The sequence below is a fragment of the Episyrphus balteatus genome, chromosome 2, assembly GCF_945859705.1.
Source record: "Episyrphus balteatus chromosome 2, idEpiBalt1.1, whole genome shotgun sequence".
NCBI classification, from domain to species: Eukaryota; Metazoa; Arthropoda; class Insecta; order Diptera; family Syrphidae; genus Episyrphus; species Episyrphus balteatus.
The window spans coordinates 80177413-80199809 of record NC_079135.1 but is presented as its reverse complement, the minus strand read 5'-3'; the positions used below and the strand labels follow the sequence as shown (position 1 = coordinate 80199809).

Below are 22397 nucleotides of genomic sequence, written 5' to 3'. Positions count from 1 at the left end.
TATTGTTTCAGGATTGCAAAAATATCAATTAAAACAAAAAGTGCATTTGAATTAAAAAAATATTTATTGCAAATAAAAAAAAATGCATTAAAAAAATATTTACTGCAACTGAACAAAATTTGCATTAAAAACAAATGCATTGCAACTGAAAAATATTTGCTCCAACTAAAAATATTTTGCATTAAAAAAAATTTATTTCAACTGAAAAATATTTGCATTGAAAATAAAATATTTATGGGAAATAAAAATATTTTGCAAATATTATTGAAAATAAAAAAAATTTCTGCATTTAAAAAGACAAAAAAAATCATGTAAATTAAATATTGCATAGATTTTATGGGGACCGAATCAAGAAATTTCGTAACGAAAAAACCTGACGCCACCCACTTGGGTGGTTCTCTTAAAGTGTATGTACTTTACATACATATGTATATGGTAGATACGACTGTACGAAGCTTGCATGGATCGAGACAAGCAAGAACAACACCTATGAGAGGTCGTTTGCCGACATGGTTGTCTTTAAAAAATTGTAACTTTTTTTTTTGTAGGTGCCGTACAGATATGGTTGATATATATTTTTAAAGGTTAAATGATAAGCTTTCCAATGATATAAAATTTATTATAGGTTGTCATGTAAAAATATTGACAATATAATGTGTGAAGAAAAAGTCAATTTTGTTTTCGCTTATTTTCATGAAAAGTGTGTGATTTCAAGAAATCATTTTTATACTTTTTACAAAACATATAGGCTTTAGTTATGGTTAAATTCTTTAGAAGAAATATAAGGCTTATTGAAGGTACAATTTTTTTGTATACTTAGCATATAAGAAAATTGGCATAATGCGAAATGCTAATTTTTAATGTAATTAATGACAACCACTTTTGTTTCTTTAATAATAATTGTAGCTCGAATTAATCATAGAAAAAACTTGAATTAATATCAACAAAAAAAATACTACTTAATAATAAATTAATAAATAATTATATGTAATTGAATAAGTTGATAAAAAATATTATGCAATAGCTTTACTGCGGCAGTCCCCGAATGCCACAAATCTTTTATTTTTAATATTTGTCGAATTTCTAACAATTTTGGTTATTTGACCATACATTAGCTATTCATACCATAATAGCCAAAAAAAAAGAAAAAATATTTAATGCAAAAATCTTGCATTGTTTTTTTTTTTCAATGGTTCTGCATTTTTTTATTTGCAATATACCTAGTTGTTTTTTTTTTGTTAATGCAAAATATTTTTATTTGCAAAAAAAAATTTTATTTCCGATGCAAATATTTTTAAGTTGCAATAACATTTTGTAATGCAAAATACTTTTAGTTGCAATGAATTTTTTTTTTAACTCAAATTTTTTTCAAGTAAATATTTTTTTTATTCAGTGGAAAACAAATTTATTTTTTACTCCCTGTGTTGTTCCTAACATAAAACATTATTACATTCACAAGAGAGACACGAATTTTTTACATGATGGAATAATTTTGGTTTCATTTTTATTACAATACCTCAGACGCATAGTTAAGGTTGTGGTTTGTTTCAACGCACTATAACCATTTTTTAATTAATACTATTTTAAACTTTTAAAATTTCAAAAAACTGATGAAATGACAGTAAACCCATTTTATAACAGAATCAAATCAATATGTCTAAAATAATAAAATAAAATTGGTAGAGTTCACAAAATTAAACATTGCAAAAAAAAAACAACGCCAAGACAAATCTATGTCGGTAGTAAAAACCATGCAATAGTGTTTATTTTTTTTATTTGTCTATTTGACCTAACTCCCATTCTGTCGCATTTCATGCGAAGCATCCATTGTCTACTGTATATATAATTAAGATTCGTCTGCACTTTGTCATACTTTATTCCAGTTGTTGCCAAAATACACCAAAAATTGACCTACGTTTTGCCAACTCAACTTATATGTATGTTGTATATCCTCTAAATGTTTATGTCGTTAGCACGGACAACGCTGCCGCCATACCTACATTTATATATTCTGTGGCGTATCCCTTTTTATTTTTTCCATGTTATTTTTTGTTTCTTCTTTTTGCTTTAGAAAATACATGGTACGGCTGACGGACGCCAGCAAATGTGCAAAAAAAGAATAAAAGGGCGAAACAATGACTCCCACAACACCATTATTGCCAGTAGTAGAAGTAGTATCCCTATACCTATCTACCTCAGCCATAAACGATTTAGGTGTCTGGCGGCTGCTGGTCGGTTCAGGCTCGGATTTTGAAAAGGGAACTGCAGCTACTATAACCAAAAGTCGACTTCCTATTTTTGTTTTAAATATTTTTGCGGTGCTTGAAGTTATTGGTTGTTGTTGTTGTTTATATTTTAATTTTTTTTGCAACTTGTTTGCCCACGTCCCTGATAAACAATGTTGTCGCACTTACCATCCACCATCCACCAGCCTATCGTAGCCAAAATCCCATAAACCAAACAACATTAAAAGTACGCATAGAGAGCATGGGGCTATATGTCTGTGCAATTTGTGATATCTGTGGCCTGATCTATAATGGGATTTGTCACGTTAGATGGCTGGATCTGGATGTCCCATGAGTTGAATATAGCTTTGTGGTGGCTGTTGTACGAGACCATACTCTCTCTGGGTTGATGTTGATGGCGGGTTTTTGTTTGGCAAATGGTTGTGCATCAGGATTTTCCATTTGGCTTTTGTATCGCCTCAGCAGCTATATAGCAATATTAGCACTCACCTAAGAGAAAGCATGTAGTTTTTTATTTTTACACACATTTAAAAGGGTTTTTGGTTTTTTTTCATTTTTTTCATAAACGACTTGGATTTAAATGGGCTTTTTAAATAGAAACCAAGTTTTACTTCGTGTTTGTAGAGTATTCACAGTAGGAGCTCATTTATTGGAACACCTTTATATCATTGACACGTAAATTTACGTATGGTTAGATTAACTAGGTCCACCTGTTTTGTTTAAACTACTTTATTTCGAAAATATTGTCTCTCAAAAAAATGTACTTATGATTTCTCTATCAGTAGTGTATTAAAAAATTCCAATAAAAAAAGAATCACTGTACAAAGTGAGGTATTCTACTGTATTCAAACAAAAAAACAAACTATACTATTGTTTATGTCAAGAATCCCAAATTTAATATGCTATTTCTGTTTCTTTTATCTATGATCCGAGATGTAATTCTGTCGGCCAATTTATCAGATGATAATCATATACACATACATAAATGATGATTGTATGTCATTAAAATGCTAAAGACAAGATTTAAAACCCAACAAAGGAGAAAAGCTTTATAGGATGTGAGCGCAAAAAAGGATGAAACTTATACTTATACAACAGAATCATCAATCAAATGACCTATGTATTGCATACATAAACGAACAAGAAGAAAACAAGGAATTATTATTAAAATAGATTACAATCATTTATTATTATGAAAATCATATCCTATATAGCTTGTAGCTAGCAGATGCTTTTGTCCAGGTTGAATAAGTATTTTAGGTATTTCTATGCAGACACACAACCGAAAAAAAAAAAACAGAAAACAAAACAAAGATAAAGCTACTGGTGACAACTGACAATTTAGACAAAACTTATAGTTATTGCGCAAAAACAACAAACAGAAACAGCTTCCAAAAAAGGAAAACTGTATATGGAATGTATGTAGATATTTTGAAAAATGATGTGCTTGCTTTTGGGTGGGTTTGAAATAAGACCGAAGGGTTTTCTTATGTTTTTATCGATTGTATGGAATCTTTCATCAAAATATTTGCCATATGCTATATAATTCTATGACAAGTTATACAAACTTAAGTTGGAAGAATATTTGATATGTTGGTAGATAATTGTTTTGAAGCCAGTAGCCAAGGATGCTGGTAGTTTTCGAAATTAGGTTTATATCATAAAGGATTATCATAAAGCCAATACATTTGTCGATAAACAAATCTTATCGTAATCAAATTTGTTTAAACCAATTGTCTTAAAAACTTACACATCTACCTCAGCTAGTATATATTCCATACATCTTTGTTTTAGAAAATCTTTTGAATTGTTTAATATGCATTGTTTTATTTACAAAAAGTATAAAAAGGCAATAAATTTGAAGAATTTGAAAAGAATAAGGTATTTCAAAAAAATCCTAAACATTCTTGCAGGTGTTTCCAAAACCAAGGCAAGAATTGTAAGCACTTTCACTAGAAACTACTTCTTTATATTACAATGTGCTAAGAAATCGCTTCAGCGAAGCCTCGCTCGCCTCATCGAAATCTTTATGTTAGTGAAAGAACAATAATATAAGAAGACTTGACAGAAAGAGATCTCAAACCAAGTCTCCTAGTTGGAGTATTCAAATTATTCTCACATCATTGTAGGGTAAGACTTCTTTGCGCCAAAGAACATTTAAACTTGTACTATTGAACAGTGGAAAATTTACCGTTCACCGGCGAGAGAATAGCCTTAAGTCGATTAGATTGTCGTGTGAGTGCGTAAAGACGACGACATTCTGGTCCTCATAAGAATATTCGGCACTCGTCCGAGAACGGTACATGCTTCCACTGTTCAATAGTCCAAGCTTACATGTTCTTCGGCGAAAGTAAGTCTTACCCCACGAAAAGTACAATTCATGTTCATGTTTTTATGTTTATTTGACTGCCTTCGAGAGATTTCAACCTGTATAGCTTCATATGTGTCCTGAACTCTTTTCCATTAAAAGTCTTAATTACTATTATTCTTTTCCGATAAGAGGCTTTGCATTTCCCCACAAGTTTTCGAAAGGATTCAAAAAGTGTAGCTGGGTCGGCCGTATACTATGGATCATTATCTAGTTGGAAGATCCACCGAAAAGGCATACTTATTATGAAAAAAAAAATTGGGGCCACTTTGTGAAAAACACATCTACATCTACCAGACACCAGAGTTCCTACAACAAATCTAAACTCAGTGTTAATAAGAACTTGACAATCAATTTAAATTTCAAATGATCTGCTAAAATGTCTAAAAGGTTTAAAACATCTTCCATCATTTGCACCCTATTGCAGAATAAAAAGAGTAAGACGCAATCAACATTAAAGGGTTCTTAAAAATACTCTTCATCATCAAATATGCCAGCTCTAAAAGTTATTTTTCTTAAATAGGCTCAAAGACTCAAGACATACACGTCACCAAATTCCTACATAGCGGGATTCCAATCCAACAACAAAATTTGGCGGACCTCATATGAGTCTGAACCTTGAATAACATCATTCATTCCTCTTTCTGTTATACAGAGATATCCAATCATTGTAAAAACAAACAAAGTCCAATGACAACTGACTCATTTTTGTAGGTAAAGTGAAAGCGCAGCACAATAACATCCGCCAAACCAGAAACCATAAAAGATAACAGTTTCCTTACCTTTCTTTACTTCTTGAATACATTCTATCTACCCATCTCTCTCAAAAAGACTTACATATTCAAACTGAAACTTAATTTCAAGTTTAGCAATTGCTAGTTTGTTATTGGTCATGTCAATTTGTACTAGCAAAGATTGAAGAACTTTTCACATTTAAATTTGATGATCTAATGATTGTAAAATTTATGACTTCCTCAAAAAGAGACCGTCCATTGTACTCAAATCCAAATTGACAAGATTAAAAGAATTTTTTTTTAGAAAAAAATACAATATCCTTTGGTTAGGAGTATACAAACGAGTATCCTTTGTAAGAAAACTTGAAAAAAATAACGATAATGAAAATAACATTGAAGATATCGAACAAATACTTAAGATACCATTAAGAGAAATACATAGTTATAAAAAGTCAACTTTCAGATAGATAATCAAGTCTTACAAAAATAGTCATTAAAATAAACTCATTTCGTATAAAAACAAACCATAAAAAAAAAAAATCCAATTCTTAGTTAAACTTCTTTAAAAATCGATTAAACCACAAAGTCAATTAAAATCGTTTACACACAAAAGAATAAGAACCTGTCCATTACACATTGTGCCGAAATAATTTAAATTGGATTCCTGGCCATTTGTGTGTGTCGTGTTGTTGTCCTTTCCAAAATGATCGCCTGTCGCGGTGAGTTAGCCCACGCATATATACACAGACAAGACATCACTCCCAAAACCTCTCTTCCTCCCAAAAAAAAACTTACTTATTCAACCTTCCAGCATAGAGAACATTTTAATATTTTCGAATTGTAAGCATACAACAGACAGACATCCCATAACATCCCACATTTTCGCCGATAAAAATCGATACAATCAAACCAACCCCCACATCACAACAACTACACACTGAGTTGAGCAGAACACCCTTCTCATCCTGGAAGTATCGAAATCGACTACGTCTACTGTTGTAGCATCGAATACGAATACCGACCAACAACCGACTGCAAAGATAAGAATTAATTCAGTCTGGCAAAAAAAAAGCAAAAACAAAAAAACAAGAGGGAATTCCATCATGATTTACGCAAAGATACGGCGTCGCAGATCTGGGGCGACATCTTTCCGAATCCAAATTCGTTCGCTCGTTCGTTCGAATTACGTATTGCGAGTGCGTTTCTTTTTTTATGCGATAGAACATTTAATCCGACACCGATATGGGGCGAAAGGCAAATTCATTTTTTTTTTTTTCATTGAAAGAACGTATTTTACCCTCATGTTCATTCATACCGATCCCAAATAGTGCTGAATTGATGCTGAGGAGAAGAAATCCTCAAGATACAATGGGGGTTACTAGTAGTTTAGTCAACAGGGAAAAGATTTGGTGAAGATTTTTATTACAGCATACAGCATCTCATGCTCTCTAAAGGCAAATTGACATATTTATTACTTGGACGGATCAATTTCTTTTCCCTTTTTTTTTTCTTAGTTGTGATGTTGGTAGAGTGGAAGAGAAATACACATATTTGCTGTGCTCGCATCTATAAGACGATTTTGTAGGATTAGCGCAACGCACCGATAATGTTCGACTAAGGAAATAAATGAATTCTAGTGAAGATATCATCACGATTGAACTATATTCAAAAATGAGGGCGAGGGCGTCTATAATGGCCAGTCAAATGGAAATACTTATGAGGGTCGGTGTACTGGGTTGTATTTGGTTCACGGATTGTTATAATATATCTATGCTCAATTGATGATGACACGAAAAGTTTTCTTCAACCCTGCTGATGATGCTGCTTCGGAGGATGCTTAATTGATTTCTTAAATCTTTTTTTATTTATGATGTGTATGAATAATAATCTTCTTTTATTTATTCACTTATTCATGAGAATTGTTAACATCTGTTTAAAAAAAAAAAGTTTAAAAGCAATTTTTTGGATTTATTTTTTAATGAAAAGGGTAAAATGAATAGTTCCCGATTACATTTTAGGGTCCAGTCGTTTATTACAAAGCAACCTGCGAAATAAAAACCTACTCGACAAATACTTTGACATGAATGTCAGTTGTCTTTGGTAGTTAACTATTTTGATTAAGAATATGGTAACCCAGGAAACTTGGTAACCCTGCCACATGAATATTTACTGACCAACTGCTACGTAAATTACGTTCAGCATTACATATCCCAAAGTGACATCACCCGTGGAGCAAAGGAAAATTTTGACCATTTTATTTTCAATTTGAAAAATATTTCATAACACAACCTTTGCTCCATGTGTTTGTAACGGAACTAACTTTACCAAGCACTCAAGTGACTGGGATCTAGGAAACCATACAATTCAACACTATTCAACCAAGGAAAGAAGTTTCAATTTGCGAACCATATTCTTTTGAGCAAATAAGTTATTACTTTATTCCGAAAACGACTTAACAGGCAACGGTTTAAGATGAGGCTGAAATGAATTCAACAGATAGTAGCCTATTAAATTCAATTCACTCTCGAATCGAAGTTTAAACGCGCACAGTCGTATCAGAAAAATGAACGGCTCAGTGGTATAAATTCAAACAGAGTATCCTCTATTAGAACTGAGTTTATCACTCCGCGCATAAATCACAGGAACCAGCTAATGAAGCCGGAAGGATTGAGAGATTTGACTAAGGTGAGATGCACTTTTATATGTAAATGAAATTCTTAAAGGGTTTTTCAATTAATCGAAAGAGGCAGTGTTTCTGAAAAAATATCTGCTCCAGTTCCCATAAGCCGTTGTAACAGAACATCACCTTCCACCAAAACCAAACATTGATACCAAAAGGGAATAGTGTTCCCGCAGACGAGTAACTTATTCCATTAGAAACAGCTTGTAAAGCCCATCATCGTATATTTCTTCTTACTTTTGGATCAGTAACCGAAATACAATATCATAGGATCCGAAAGATATACCCAACCAACAGAGGTTTTCTCTTTTCCGGGGAAGGATATCTTCAAAATCTAAAAAAATGCAATGAATTCGATGAAAAAAAGATGATGGAATTTGTTCTTCATCGACTGACATGGCCTCAACAAAACCCAATTCTAGTACATTGGTAACCTAATCGAATTATAAGGGCAAAATGGCATAAATTAAAAATCCAAAATAAAACTCATATTCTCACCCAGTCAACTCAATGTCCCAATGAGATCATTATAGAACATCTTAAGTCATACTGATTTCAAGATGGTTCAATGAGGCCTTCTTACTCTAACATTCCACTAACTTAGCCTCAACTCTCATATATTTAACCTAACGTTTTGGGGAACGCAAGGGATCCATTGAGATTCTTATCATGACCTTGAACGTACGTTAATTGAATTTGCTTACAAAAACTATCGCTAACAAACTAAATGTATTACTGATCTTGAAAATAAGAAAAAAATATGTATTTAAGGTTTGACACGTCATGGCTCCCATAGCAATAAAAGTTATTCCGTTTACAATTAAAAAAAAAAAGAACAGCATTACTCAAGAAACCTTAGGAACTTGTTACTCCTCATGGGAAATATCGAAAGTAAATAAAATTGAAGGACAGAAAATGAAGAGAACCATAAATGGACTAGCCAGTATGTAAAGAAGTTTTAAATTAAGATGCACAGCAGCACTTAATACAATAGTGAATAACTTTTTTTAGCAATAAAATTAAAAAAACAAAGCCCTCTATTGATTCTTAGTATTAACAAATATGTAAAAAACAATTATGCACATAATTTACAACAACAACACACTTACTGTTACATAAACCGGCTTATTAATAAAAATTCATCTTAAGTTAAGTGATATCCAAGGATTTTGGTATAAATCAATTGTTTATCAATTTGCAATACAAAATCAAAACAACAACTTACCACCACAATACTCCATTTGCGACAGAATTTTCTTATGGCCGTCGTATAGCATCACGGTTTTATCGTCCAAAAGTTTTTCTTCGGTTTCGTACCAGTTGCCGATGCTGATGCCGACCTCGCCGACGACCGTTGAGTATCTGAACATCGACGATTGTTGTAGTTAAATGGAGAGGAAGACGTATTTGTTGTTGTTAGCATGCCAATACCCTGATCCTCTGATGAATTCATACTGCTCTTTGATGTGGATGTACCAGAGGCTGTTGACGACCGACAACTTCTTAGATTATGTGGCAGAGTTGTTGTATGCATCACAGATTGTGTACCTGTTTTGTAATATCTAAGGCTTTCATTATAACTAGCACCACTACTACTACCACTGCCACTGAATCCGCTATCCAGATCTCCCTCATCGAATTCCGGATTGATGCAGGTATGGTCCTTCAGTTCAATCGAGTTCAATGTGCTGGACAGATTCTCCAAACTGGTATGGGACATCACTGGTGGCTGCTGTTGCTTCTCCGACGATGATTCCTGGGTGGGACTTATATCAGGTGGGGTTGGCGGCATGATAAGTGCTTCTAGCGACAAATTAAGCTCGTCAAGGACACGAAAATGGTTATGCTGCACGCGACGCAATTCTTCTTTAACAGCACCAGTATTAGCTGAGCCTATTCGATTGTCCGATAAGACTTTGCGAATTTTCTGTTCATTAACTTCTTCGTAAAGATTTTCAGTGGTTCCGTAACGGGTGGTGTATGTATGTCGTTCTTCAGATGAATTGGCTGCATTGAATGTTTTCGAACGGAAACTTTTCGCTAATAGTGCTCGGATGGAATTTCTCGGTGGGCTCTTTGATGGGCCAGGAATTGGCAGAATTGGTGATAGCCTATCTTTGTGAGGTATATTCGTATGGCATTTAGCAGCACCAGGCTCGTAGTATGCATACGAGTAGACATGATTAATGGGTGCTTGTTGCTGTTGTTGTTGTTGCTGTGGCGTTCCTGGCATTGACTGGTGTAATGGAGTCATAGCCGATGTTGATGGAGTCATTGCCATTGGTGGTATATTTGGCGCTACAACTCCAGCAGCAAAACCATATTCTAAAGGTTGATTCGTTTCGAATCTATCCATTGTCGCCGCCGCTAGATTTTTTCTTGACCATTTAACCTGGAAATACAAAAAAATTGGTTTTAAAATGGAAACTTGTGGATAAATAAATCTCAAACTCACCTGTTTTTCTGTGTCAATTTTTTGATTACTTCTTCTACTGTGTCCTCTTCTTCGACGTTCCGAAAACGAGTCACCATGGCAGGCATTAGTGGCAGCTCGCATCATATCGTTCGATGGTGGGATGCAAAACTCTATGCTTTCGATGTCGTCGGGAAATATTAAATCACCTCGTCCACTTATTGTGTTTGACGAGATCATTCTACCTCCTCCACTGGAAATGCTGTCTCCGTCACTGCCCATCATCATGCTTTTAGACGACGATTTAGGATGTCGCATCGACATTGAATGATGGTGAGGAGCTGATGATGTAGATGACGATGCCACCGCAGATGGATAATCTGAGGGTGGTGAGAAATTTACAAATTGCGGCGATGGAGGCCGAGCGGAAAATTTCGCTGATGGATACATATCACTTTCGGTTTTTTTGTTGTTGTTGTAGGTTTTTTTTCTTTATGAAAAAGTGTGCAATATGACGAGTGCTGGAAGTTTCTCCAGTTACTCAATGTTCATGAGTTCAATTATGAAGTCTCTCACAGAGTGAGTGTTGTGTCACAGGAACCCAATTGCGATAAGACAATATAATATCGGATGCTGATGGATATGAAAAACGAGTAGTTCCAGCTCTCAGGGATACTCAAATGCCATCGGTATTCATTGTGCTAGCTTGCTGAGTATAGGCGGCATACAAAAAAAGTATTTACTGCGCTTCAGGTTGTTGCTTGGAAGTGTCTCCTTTTGCAGTCACTGCTCAAACTGATGCACATCACACACCACTCTATAAAATGAGATTAAACAAAAAGGGGACATTAATCAGTATAAAGAGTATAAGAAGAATAAAGGAACAAAAAAAAATAAATATATATAAACTACGATATGGTTGCTACTCCATGCGCACAACTACGGGATCGGGATTTACGATAAGTACACTTGTGGTTAGAGTTTGTGGTGGGTGGCGATAAAACAGGATAACCATAACGAATAGGGCTACGACGCAATATTTATTCATTAATTTGGAAAAGTTGTATGCATTTGAGGTTGCTTAAATGGGTGGTGTGTCTAGTGTCTATGCCAGTGTTGATGTTTTTGTCACAAAAAAAAGTACTAAATGGGAAGATTTGGCGATGGCAATAGAATTTCATTTAAAAATATTGAAAACTGCGTTATTTTTCATTAACAGAATGGAAAGAGTTCTTCTGCTTTTTTGACTTAAGAACTTCTTAATGTACAGAGAAAATATTGACCACAATAAGAAGGAATCTAAGGGCAAAAAGAAATCGGTTTAAAAAAGAATATCAAGGGGCACGGTAGTGCCCAGCCAAGTTCTCTAGCAACTTTGGCACTACACCCTTATTTACAGGAAACAACTCAGGCCATTTTCGACCCCCCTCTAACTTCCACACCAAAGATGCTAGAAATTTCAAACTTGCTACATTTATTGAGCTTGTCAAAACCAAACTCCTCACAAAATTTCAGCCTTTTACGATGAGTAGTTTCTGAGATATAGGGCTTCAAAAATCGCAAAAACCGTAACTGACTGACTGACTGACTGATTGACTGACTGACTGACTGACTCACTCACTCACTGACAGATCATCAAAATTATGGAGAACTTCCCGTTAACGTAGAAACTTGAAATTTTACACGGTGATAGGGCTTGTGGTGTTTACAAAGGGAAAAATCGAAAATTTGAGATTTTCAATTCAGGGGGCGTGGCATCCGCCCATTTCCGCTGAATTATCATCAAATATTATAGAGCACTTCTGATTATCGTAGAATCTTGAAATTTGGTAGAATGGTAGAGATGGTAGTTTATACAAAGGAAAAAATTTAAAATTTGAGAATTTCAGCCAGGGGGCGTGGCAACCGCCCATTTCCGCTGAATTTTGATTAAATATAAAAGAGCACTTCTGATTATCGTAGAATCTTGAAATTTGGTAGAATGGTAGAGATGGTAGTTTATACAAAGCAAAAAATTTAAAATTTGAGAATTTCAGCCAGGGGGCGTGGCAACCGCCCATTTTCACTGAATTTTCATCAAATATAGAGATTTTCAATTCTACAGCCATACCTTGCAAAAAGTAGTGAAATCACAACAAAAACATTACTGTTAAAAAAGGAGCCAAGTTCTCCTATGTTGAAATTATGCTGGCACAAAAAGTACTGAGATGTAAAAGTGTACCAAGTTCTAAAGTTTGGGTTCAAATTCTTATCAATAAAATTTTGATTGTTTACTTGACAATTTTTGAAATAACTTTAAAAATCGGTAATTAAAAGAAAAATTGTCAAGAGAACAATCAAAATTTTATTGATACGAATTTGAACCCAAACTTTAGAACTTGGTACACTTTTACATCTCAGTACTTTTTGTGCCAGCATAATTTCAACATAGGAGAACTTGGCTCCTTTTTTAACAGTAATGTTTTTGTTGTGATCCTCTTTTTTAAACCGATTTCCTTTTAATGGTAAGAACTGAAAGTCACTGAGGATAGTACTTTACATTCGTGTTATGCGATTGAAGAAAGAATTCGCCCAAGTTTGCAAATGGTACTCTAGTTTTAGACGTAAGACATACATTTTGTAAGGCATTTTTTGAAATATCCATAGGTGATTGGTAAAGCACATACATACCTAGAAGAGAGAAATGCATAGAAAAAAAGACAAGAAGCTTTTAGGTACCCCTTGTAATGATGTTTGGAAATATAGCTTTTAATCCAAAGAACAAGAGATTTATCACAATGAAATATCAAGCGCAATAGTTCAACTATTTGATAAGATAAACTATCAAATTAACAGCGGACTTCCTTCAAAAAAGTTAGCTGTTGAAGACAGTTTGTCGTTTTTACGTTTATTTGGAATAAAAGTTGAAGAATAGGATAATGGACCTTATCACGTATTCCTTCGTATTGGAAAATTTCTTAGATTCCCGAATAAAACAATCACAAAATCCGATTATATAGTGACAATTTGTATGAAACTTTCCATTACGCAGGGATTCCGTGATTATTTTTTTGGGAATCGTAGCAAATTTTCGATACGAATGGAATTCATAACAAGACTGAATGTATACAAAAAAAAAAATGAAAAATGTATTTCCGTGGGAGAAATAGACTATTTTCAGAATAATAGCAGTGAACAGTGAGAGCCACCGGAATAGTCAAGATCTTTGGACTTTAAAGTCGAGTGATGTTTCTTATAATTTTTCAGAACAATGTGCAACCTCTGAGGCTTTGTATGGCTTTTCTGTCTTAATTATTCGGTAAGAAAAAATCATTTGCTTCTGATAGTGGGGTTGGCTTTATAACCTCGAAGCATACTCTTAGGTACAGCTCTAATCGAATCAAGACAGAAATGAAATTTGCTAGAATACCCTCGATATTATAAAAGCAACAATTGATTAATAATAATGATCAGCTTAAATTATAAGGATATTATTAAGTCAGTCTCAACCGACTTCGTCTTTCAACCAAACGGTTCTCAGAGGAGTTTGAGGACAACATTTGTTTGATATGATGAAATAATTGTATTTGTTTAAAGGAAACAACATTGAAGAATTTCCAAGATGTCATAAATAAGAAAAATTTTAAAATATTTTGTTCTTTTTCGTCGAAAAAGAACAAAATATTTTAATAAAGAAAGGTCACGAAATAAGGAAGAATTTATTGAAAAATTTTAAATGTATGCATAATAAATTCCGAAGGATAAGTATAAGTACTAAGGCTTTTTACTTTTCGGACAAACTTTGTTGACAATAGGATTCTTTGAAGGACACATCTATAAGGGGGGTTGCTACAAATATCTAAAACTGCAACATTAACGTTGTATTTCTTCAAAATAAAAAAAAACACGATGAAAACTTCGAAAAGTAAATAAAATTCTCTGAGTCGGAGGTCTACAAAGGATTTTAGAATAAATAAATAGATATGTGATAGTGATAAATAGTGGCAATCAGAGTACAATCGGTTAGAATAAGTTTAAATCATAAGTGATAGTAATGACGTTTTTCAGCGTTTGACAGGGGTCATAAAATCATAAGTTCTATTCAATAACGTTGTTTTGGACTGTAGGGAACAAAAATGTTTTTGAGTTTCAAAACGATGTTTTTTTGACTGAAACTGTTTAGTTCTGCTGTCTTTAACAGTGCGGTCTTATGGAACAGTTCTACGTATATTGTATTCCCACTATTTAATCAATTTGAACATCAAAATGAACCATCTGACATAGAGAAAATAGTCAGGCTATCACCTATCTCAGTCAAAATAACGATAGTAACTTTATTATTCCAGAACAAAGTATTGAAATAGTACCTTTTACGAAATTGCATACAATTTCATTCACAATGTCATCACTTGTCAGTTTTAAATGTGATGCCTCAGGCGGCTTTGTGGAGGATTTTGTGGTGGACGAGTGGGCATTAGAAAGCAGCCACACACCAAACCAAATACTGATGGTGTTTGACAGTGGCATATACACCAACGTTATTTCACCCAAGTCCTTCACCATATATAACACGAAAACGAAGCTAAACAATAAATCAATCATACTGAAGAGCCAAACAAATGGCGTTTTAAGCCGCCCATTCACCCCAGCCCCAGTGCCAGTAGTCGCACAGTCAGCTTGTGTCTATGCCAGATGAATGTATGTTTTGCTTGTACACGGATGATGGGTTTGAACAGATAGTTTTCGTTACGCTCTTTTTTTTTTATTTTGAATTGTTCATTCTATCTTCGCATATTTCAAGATTGTCTTCTTTCCCATCTCTCATATTGCAAGAACTAAGGAAGCTGACACCGAAAGTATCTTTGAGCTTTTTTTTTTTTTGTCAATATTTCACTTTGAAGATGGGGAGTTACATTGTTTCTTTTTTTTGTAAATTCAATGAAATTATAGAACATGAATGATACGAAATGAAATCGAATAGAAAGAATGTCGGAGGCGACGAATTCATAATCCGATACATAATGTGGGCTACGCCCGCCCGCAGGCAGGCGAGGCGAGGCGGTTGGGCTGTCTTGTCCTGGTTATACTATGTTATAGGTGGTGGTTGTTTGGTGCTGCTGGTTAAGAAGATACATTTGTGGAGAGATATTATTACGATTGTGTTATGGCTGGTGATGTGGTGAAGTGCTGGGGCTGACACGACAGTGAGTATAGAGAATCTTTTCTTTTGGGAATTTGCGCTCAGTAATATTATTTAAGTGTATAGCGTGCATAATGTATAGATAGAGTAGTGAGTGGAGTTGGAAGGAAATGGAGTGCTAATGTTCGGATTGTGTGTGTGGATGCTATAAAGCTTCGTAATTTTTTTTTTCTTTTATAGAGACGGAAAGGCTATGATTTATACTCCCAATGAATGATAAGAGAAAATAAATAAAATACTTTTTCTTAAAAAAAAAAAAAAAAATACAAGAAGAAGAAAATAAGAAATGAAAGTAATTTACCCTCAAAACTCAAAAGATGATGCCGTCTTTTATGAATGATGTTGTTATTCGTGATAGGTATAAAGAAAGGATATTTTATTTTAATATTCAAAAATAAAAAATATATATGTGTATGGAGGTAATTTATTGATGTAATAAGTATTCGACATTTTCTTTGATAACAAAGGGGTTTTGAAAATTACAGAAAAAAATGGAAAGACCATTTCGGGTGATGATGTAAATACCTAATTTTTTGTTAAATTTTTGGCAAAAACAAAACATTTTTTTTAAGATATCTACAGTAAAGGTTTAGTAATTAGTTCCAACGAGAGAAACGAGTAAAATACAAGAAGGTAACTTTTAAAAGGAATCAGTTTAAAAATTGATTCAAGGGTAAAAACCATTTTTTTCAGAATGAAAGGTATTGAGAGTTTGAAACATTTCGAATGTCTTAAAAAAGAAGTTTCTACAAACTTTGGACTTAAAACTTCTATTTTGATTCGTAAAATTGAGTTGAGGGCAGATACGAGTATGTTACTAGAATTGCACTCAAGTACTAAAGGAAAGTGATAATATTGAAAGTCGCTTTATTTTTGTCTTGTTGTATGCAATTAAATAAGTAGTACCTCGTGGCGCGATGGTTATTGCAATGTGCTATAATGCGAGTGGTCTTTGATGTGTTGATCGAATGTTTCCGTTTAGTTACATAACCAAGGAATGGGGAGATGAGTCAGGAAAAGGGTGTGAAAGCAAAAAATAAAGAGGATTAAAAGTTATCTTTAATGAAAATACGAAAAAAGGTGGGTTATAAAAGACGGAGCTTTGGGGAACACCATCAATAATCTCGTGGATGTCAGATTTGAACTCATCTAAAATAGAGGTTTGAAATATAATTTCTAATCCATTTGATAATTCATTTTTGACAAGAGAACTTAAAAGCCTTTGGAATATCAAGGGCAACTATTTTACTTTTGTCGAAATAGTGAAACAAAAGAAAAGAATGGTTTTACTTTTCGGAGAGATATGCCATCAGATTCCCGGACGTCCTGCTACGAAATTCGTACTGACTTTTGTTTAATTCTTTTTTTCTTTTTTTCCATGGCCAAAGACTTTTAAATGGAGGTTAGTGCAATTGCAATTGAAGTTTAGGGAGAATAAGAATTCATCTTATTTGGAGGCTGCATCTACACGGAAACATGTATGACGGTAGAGTAAGATAGATTTTACTACGAGTCGAGTATATGGGTTGTGATTTTATGGGATTCAGGTCTTAAAAGACATATATACAAAATTAATCCGTTGAGATCGAAAGCCTTCTTCAACGATAGGAAATATAATGAATTTTTACTATTGATGTGTTTATTAAGGTTTTTTGATTTAAGCGAAAAAGAAAGCTAGATTCCGTTAACTGTGGATACTAGACCAGTGTCAAAGTCGTATTCAGAGACCAAAATTTGGAAAAATTGTAAAAAAAAAGAGTAATGAGGATTTAAGATTAATATGGTTTAGACAAGAGGAAAAGTCGATTGAATCGCAATCCTTCGCCAATAAAGGAGGTGGTTGGTGGTTTCTGACAAAAGTTCTCCTCTTATCGAAACAAAAATTATTTGTTATAGTTTTAGATAATAAAAAGATCCACAACGTTTATTTGTATTTTTTTTAACATACAGCTTCCGTCTTCAATTTTTTCGTTGAAATTAATAAAAACGTTTAACAGAAGACACAATTAAAAGAAACAAAAAAATATTTTATGGGAAGTAGGATGTTTTCTATTAAAAATCAAACTCTGATATTGGCTCAGGAAATCATAGAAGCCTTTTTTGTTAGAATTTTAAGAAATTCTCTGTTGTGCATTACGTGTCATTCCAGGGATTCAATTCATCTATAATTTTTTTTGTGATGGTTTATGCAAAACTGGGTTCTATTTCAACAAAAATTGAGTACTTTACCTAAGCATTAAATCCTTCTATTCAATATGAAGCTTAATGTGTGTTTTACATTTCAACAAAAAATTGAAAAAAGCAATTAAAAGCGAATTGAATATGATTCGATCCACTCAACATATAGAAATGAAATAATTTTCAAAATGTATTACAAAATTTCCATCGAAAAGGAATTCTGGTTACTGGGTTAGAGTTCTTAATGAACAAAAAAATTTATTTGAACATAAAAGCCATACCTAAAAACCAATATACACAAAACCAAATATCTATACACGAAACAATAGAACTTCAATATTCAACAAAAAATGATAAAAATCTATAAAAGGTTATTACAAAATGTTTCCAAATGAGACCACAGATTTTTTTTTTAACATCGTCATTTTTTTTTTTTTTTTTTTTGTGTAATTCCATTAAATGTAACCAATCAACTGTGTACGAGTGAAAAACAGCGTTAAATTGTGGATGAGTGATTGAACGTTTTGATATCATCGACCACAAAAAAGTGGTTTATTTATCTCAACCAAAAAAAAAATAAAAAAAAAAACAACAAACAAACAAAAATATGAGTTGTCTACACAAATTATTCGATATTTTCGATGATATACTATAAATATACAAAAAAATGTGTACGTATATAGTATATATTGTAAAGGTGTGGCTGAAGTCGGTATTTTTCAAATGCAGAAATTATTACGATGTGATCCATAAAAAAAGGGGAGAAATAAAAGTTTATTTTTCTTTCTTGTGCAGTCAATAGAGAAAAGTTGAGGAAGAAAAAAAAAGTTATATGAACCGTATCGCATATTAGTGAAGAAATTCTTATACAAATATTGTCTTAGTGACACCAAATGAGGACAGGTTGAATGACTAGCGTATATCATAATATCAGCTAAGTTTTTCTATTTATAATTATGTTTAGTATTTTGTCAAGGAAAGGTTCACAACTAATCTATAATATTTTTTTAACAACTTTGAAAGTACAAAAATAAATTGTCAATATCAGAAAGGATACCTACCTACACGTGTAGCCCACATAAAGTCTTAGGTTCAGAAAACAGACTTCACTGATTTGGCACTCAAACTCAGGGTCTTAAAGTTAATAAATCTATTTAATAATAGGTTTCATTTAATTCAGATTTATTTTTTTTTTTCTTTAACCCTCTGTAGGCACACCTCTTTTTTGCGAATTTGGTTTATACTTTTTCACGTTGCTAGAACTTTTTTATGTCTCACTAATTTATAGAGAATCATATATGAAATTGATGTAGAATTTTCCGAGGAATCCGAATATAGTATTCACAATTCCAGAAAAATGTACTTTCACCCTTATAAAGACAGTTTTTTGTGACCAGATTTTATTTTTGTTATGCCAAATTCGCACCCGTGTGCCGACAGAGGGTTAAAAAACTTCCTAATTGAATCCTATTTATTTTATATTGGTGAAGAAACTCTAGAAACTAATTTACCGAATGTCTATTTTTTACGGTTGAAATAATATTTCTTAAAAAATTACACCAAATATCACGTACTCTCATTCGTTTTCTGACGTAATCGAAACAATTTTTAAACTAATTTAAATTACAAAGAAAAAATATAATGGTTGTCGACTTTGTATTCTCACTTTATACTCGTTGTAGAGGCGACGCGGCAGGAAAACATTATCCTTGAGGAAAACATAACAATTATAATTATTATTATTAATACACACAACAACAACAAAAACCAACAATACACAGTCTCACTTTGCTTATTAAAGCAGAAACTTAAATATAATGTTATAGAGGAAAAAAAATTGCTTTTGAGATTTGAATTTGAGATGTAAATGTTTTTAAGAGCACAATATAGGGATAAGTATAGTATAAGTGTAGAGAGGAAATATTTTCATGGTTGGCCGAAGTCCCAAATGGGGTATAGGTACGATGTGCATCATTAGACACGAAAAAGAAGAATAAACATGTGCAAAGGGAGGTAGTAGTGTTAAATGTGTTTAAAAGGATCTTCTTTTTATTTTCCACATTTTTAAATAAGGAACTATTGTGTTGGTTTTATTTTGTGTAAACAAAACCACCTGCTTATTTTCACTTTAGGATGTGGAATATATTTTTTTTCGAATACATTTAACACAACATAAATGTTAAAGAAAAAATAAACGTGGAGCACAAAAGTAATTTGTATTAATAAAGAGTACTTCTTTTACTTCTGCGATTTTCAAATTAAAAAAATCGTTCCTAAATTGTTTGCTTGATTTTAATTATATTTATTAAGAAGCGTCTTTTTTATTAAGAAACACATTCTTAAATATATTAGACTCGTTTATTTATTGATGTGCAGTAGGGACGTTTTCATTTAATTTTGTTTAACACTCAAATACGACGCACGCTCTAAATTGGGTCAAAGCAGTGAAAAAATTCTCCGAATTTTTGCTTTTTTTCCTTAGAATGTTTAAATGAGAATTTCGTTATTCTTCTAATGTCTTCTATGAATGGACGGATTTTATTTCACTTTTGTAGATTGGTACTTTTAATTATACCTATCGCGTTATTTCAAGATATTATAAAATTAATTGTATTCTTATTTTAAAAAATTGACGATCAATTTTATTTAAATTTGATCTATTTTAAGGAAATTTGAAGTAATAAATTTGATTAAATAAATTTTACCCTTAATTAAAATTAAAGATCAATCATTGTTAATAAAAATAAAAAAAAATCCAGCTTTTATAAAAAAAAAGCAAAAATAATAGGTACTTTAACCCTCTATAACCAGACCTCTTTTTTGTGACGTGATTAGGCAAACGAGTGCGAATTTGGTTTATACTTTTTCATGTCGCTATAACTTTTTTCCGTCTTAATATTTTATAGAAAATCATATATGAAATTGATGTAGAATTCGAATATTGTATTCACAATTCCAAAAATTTATATTTTCACCCTTTTTAAGAGACATTTTTGTGACCATTTTTTTTTATTTTTTTCGTGCCAAATTCGCACCCGTGTGCCGACAGAGGGTTTCATATTATTATAAAAATTACCTCGGTTAGTTTGCTAATTGATATTGTAAGCATTATAGTAATTTATAATGTTCAAAACCTTATTAAAAATATGTAATATTTTTATTTAACAGTTATTTGAAGTTGTCTGTATAATTCCCTTATTATATTTGAATTTCAACAGTGGAATATCAAAATTGGTTTAATAAGAGAAAAATTCGAGTTAAATGAATTAATACATTATATTACTTTTCTTAAAATTTAACAATCGAAACATTTGAATGGAAGGTATACGTTCTAAGCTAAGATATTACAAGTCAACAAAAACAACTTTCAGAATTCCATACAAATTCATATGTACCAAAAGTGTAGGAAATCCGTCCATCTTTTTAGGCGGTGGAAATGTGTACAGATGGAGGCACAGAAGAATAGACCGACAGACTTATTGACGGAAATCAGATTTTTTGAATTTTCCAATCACCGTTATGTTGAATTTGGGCAAAATGCATATTTCTCTCCCTAAGCTGATGATTATCAGCCTATTGGAAAAATGGCCTTTATGAGATAGATCGACTTGGAGGTAATTGACTGTAAATAAAATACTTAATTTTGTTGAACATTGTTATTTCATATTGTTTTAATTTTTTTTATCTTTGACTTATTTCTTAGTTTTCAATGCATGAAAATTGAATTTTTTTAAATTGTTGCTTTTTTAGAAAAAATAAAAACAATAAGTGAGGAAATAGGACTATTATCCTATTACCTTATTGTTAAAGTAAATAAATTTTTTTTTTTGGAGCCAAATTGCTAATCACCACTACTTGTCCATATTTTTTTGAAAATATAAAAAATGTATGCTTTTTTTCTTGAGTAGGTAGATTTTCTTGAATTTCTTACAAAAATTTAGTTTTAAAAATTTATAAAAGAATTTATATCGAGAGGGCATTCTATTTTCTATAAAAAAAATTCTTAAGAAAAATTTTCAAATACGACTTGCTACCTTATAAAAAAAAAACTCCAAAAGTGACAATGGTTTATTTCTTACAAAATGTTTTTTTTTTTTTTTTCTTTTTGCACAACTTGAACTCCCCGACTTTTTCTGACTTTCCAGTTAAGCGAACGGACATAATGTATTTAAAGAAAACAAATTGAAACAAAATAGAAAGTTCCGCTTTCAATAAATGTGTATAATTATATTTTCTGAGTAATTTGAGACAAATTTAAAATTAAAACAACATTATCCAAGTCATATTTTTTTCACATTATTCAAGTTACCGCATACACCAATTAAGTTGTTTAATTGCTCACAAATTATTACTTATTATTTTATGATAATTATAACTCAGATTTTGTTTATACACAGTTGAATTAACTTTGTTTAAATGATAATTTATTTTGGAAGTTTTTCTTTTTTTTTTCTTTTTGCTTTAATTTGACTATGTATAAAGAGAGTTATGCACGTCATGGTTGTTTATAAATAAATCAATAAAAGGAATACATACTACCAAAAAAAAAATTGTGTATCATAAACAAAACAAAAACAAACTTTTTCCAGGAAAATATAC

At 32.2% G+C, this 22397-nt stretch overlaps 1 protein-coding gene across 2 annotated transcripts in view; it reads right to left on the bottom strand.

The window, feature by feature from the left end:
• The window catches only part of LOC129909920 (uncharacterized), a 134204-nt gene that overhangs the window by 980 nt on the left and 110827 nt on the right, over window positions 1-22397 (bottom strand). The window contains exons 4-6 of one of the 2 annotated variants that reach the window (XM_055987091.1): window positions 10484-11258; window positions 9577-10420; window positions 9254-9510 (exon numbers count right to left, since the gene is read on the bottom strand). In XM_055987091.1, coding sequence (XP_055843066.1) covers window positions 9305-9510; window positions 9577-10420; window positions 10484-10891 — 1458 coding nt within the window. In that variant the 5' untranslated portion in view covers window positions 10892-11258 and the 3' untranslated portion in view covers window positions 9254-9304. Of the gene's footprint in view, window positions 1-9253; window positions 10421-10483; window positions 11259-22397 lie in introns of both variants that reach the window. The other variant, XM_055987090.1, reaches the window with a different exon arrangement.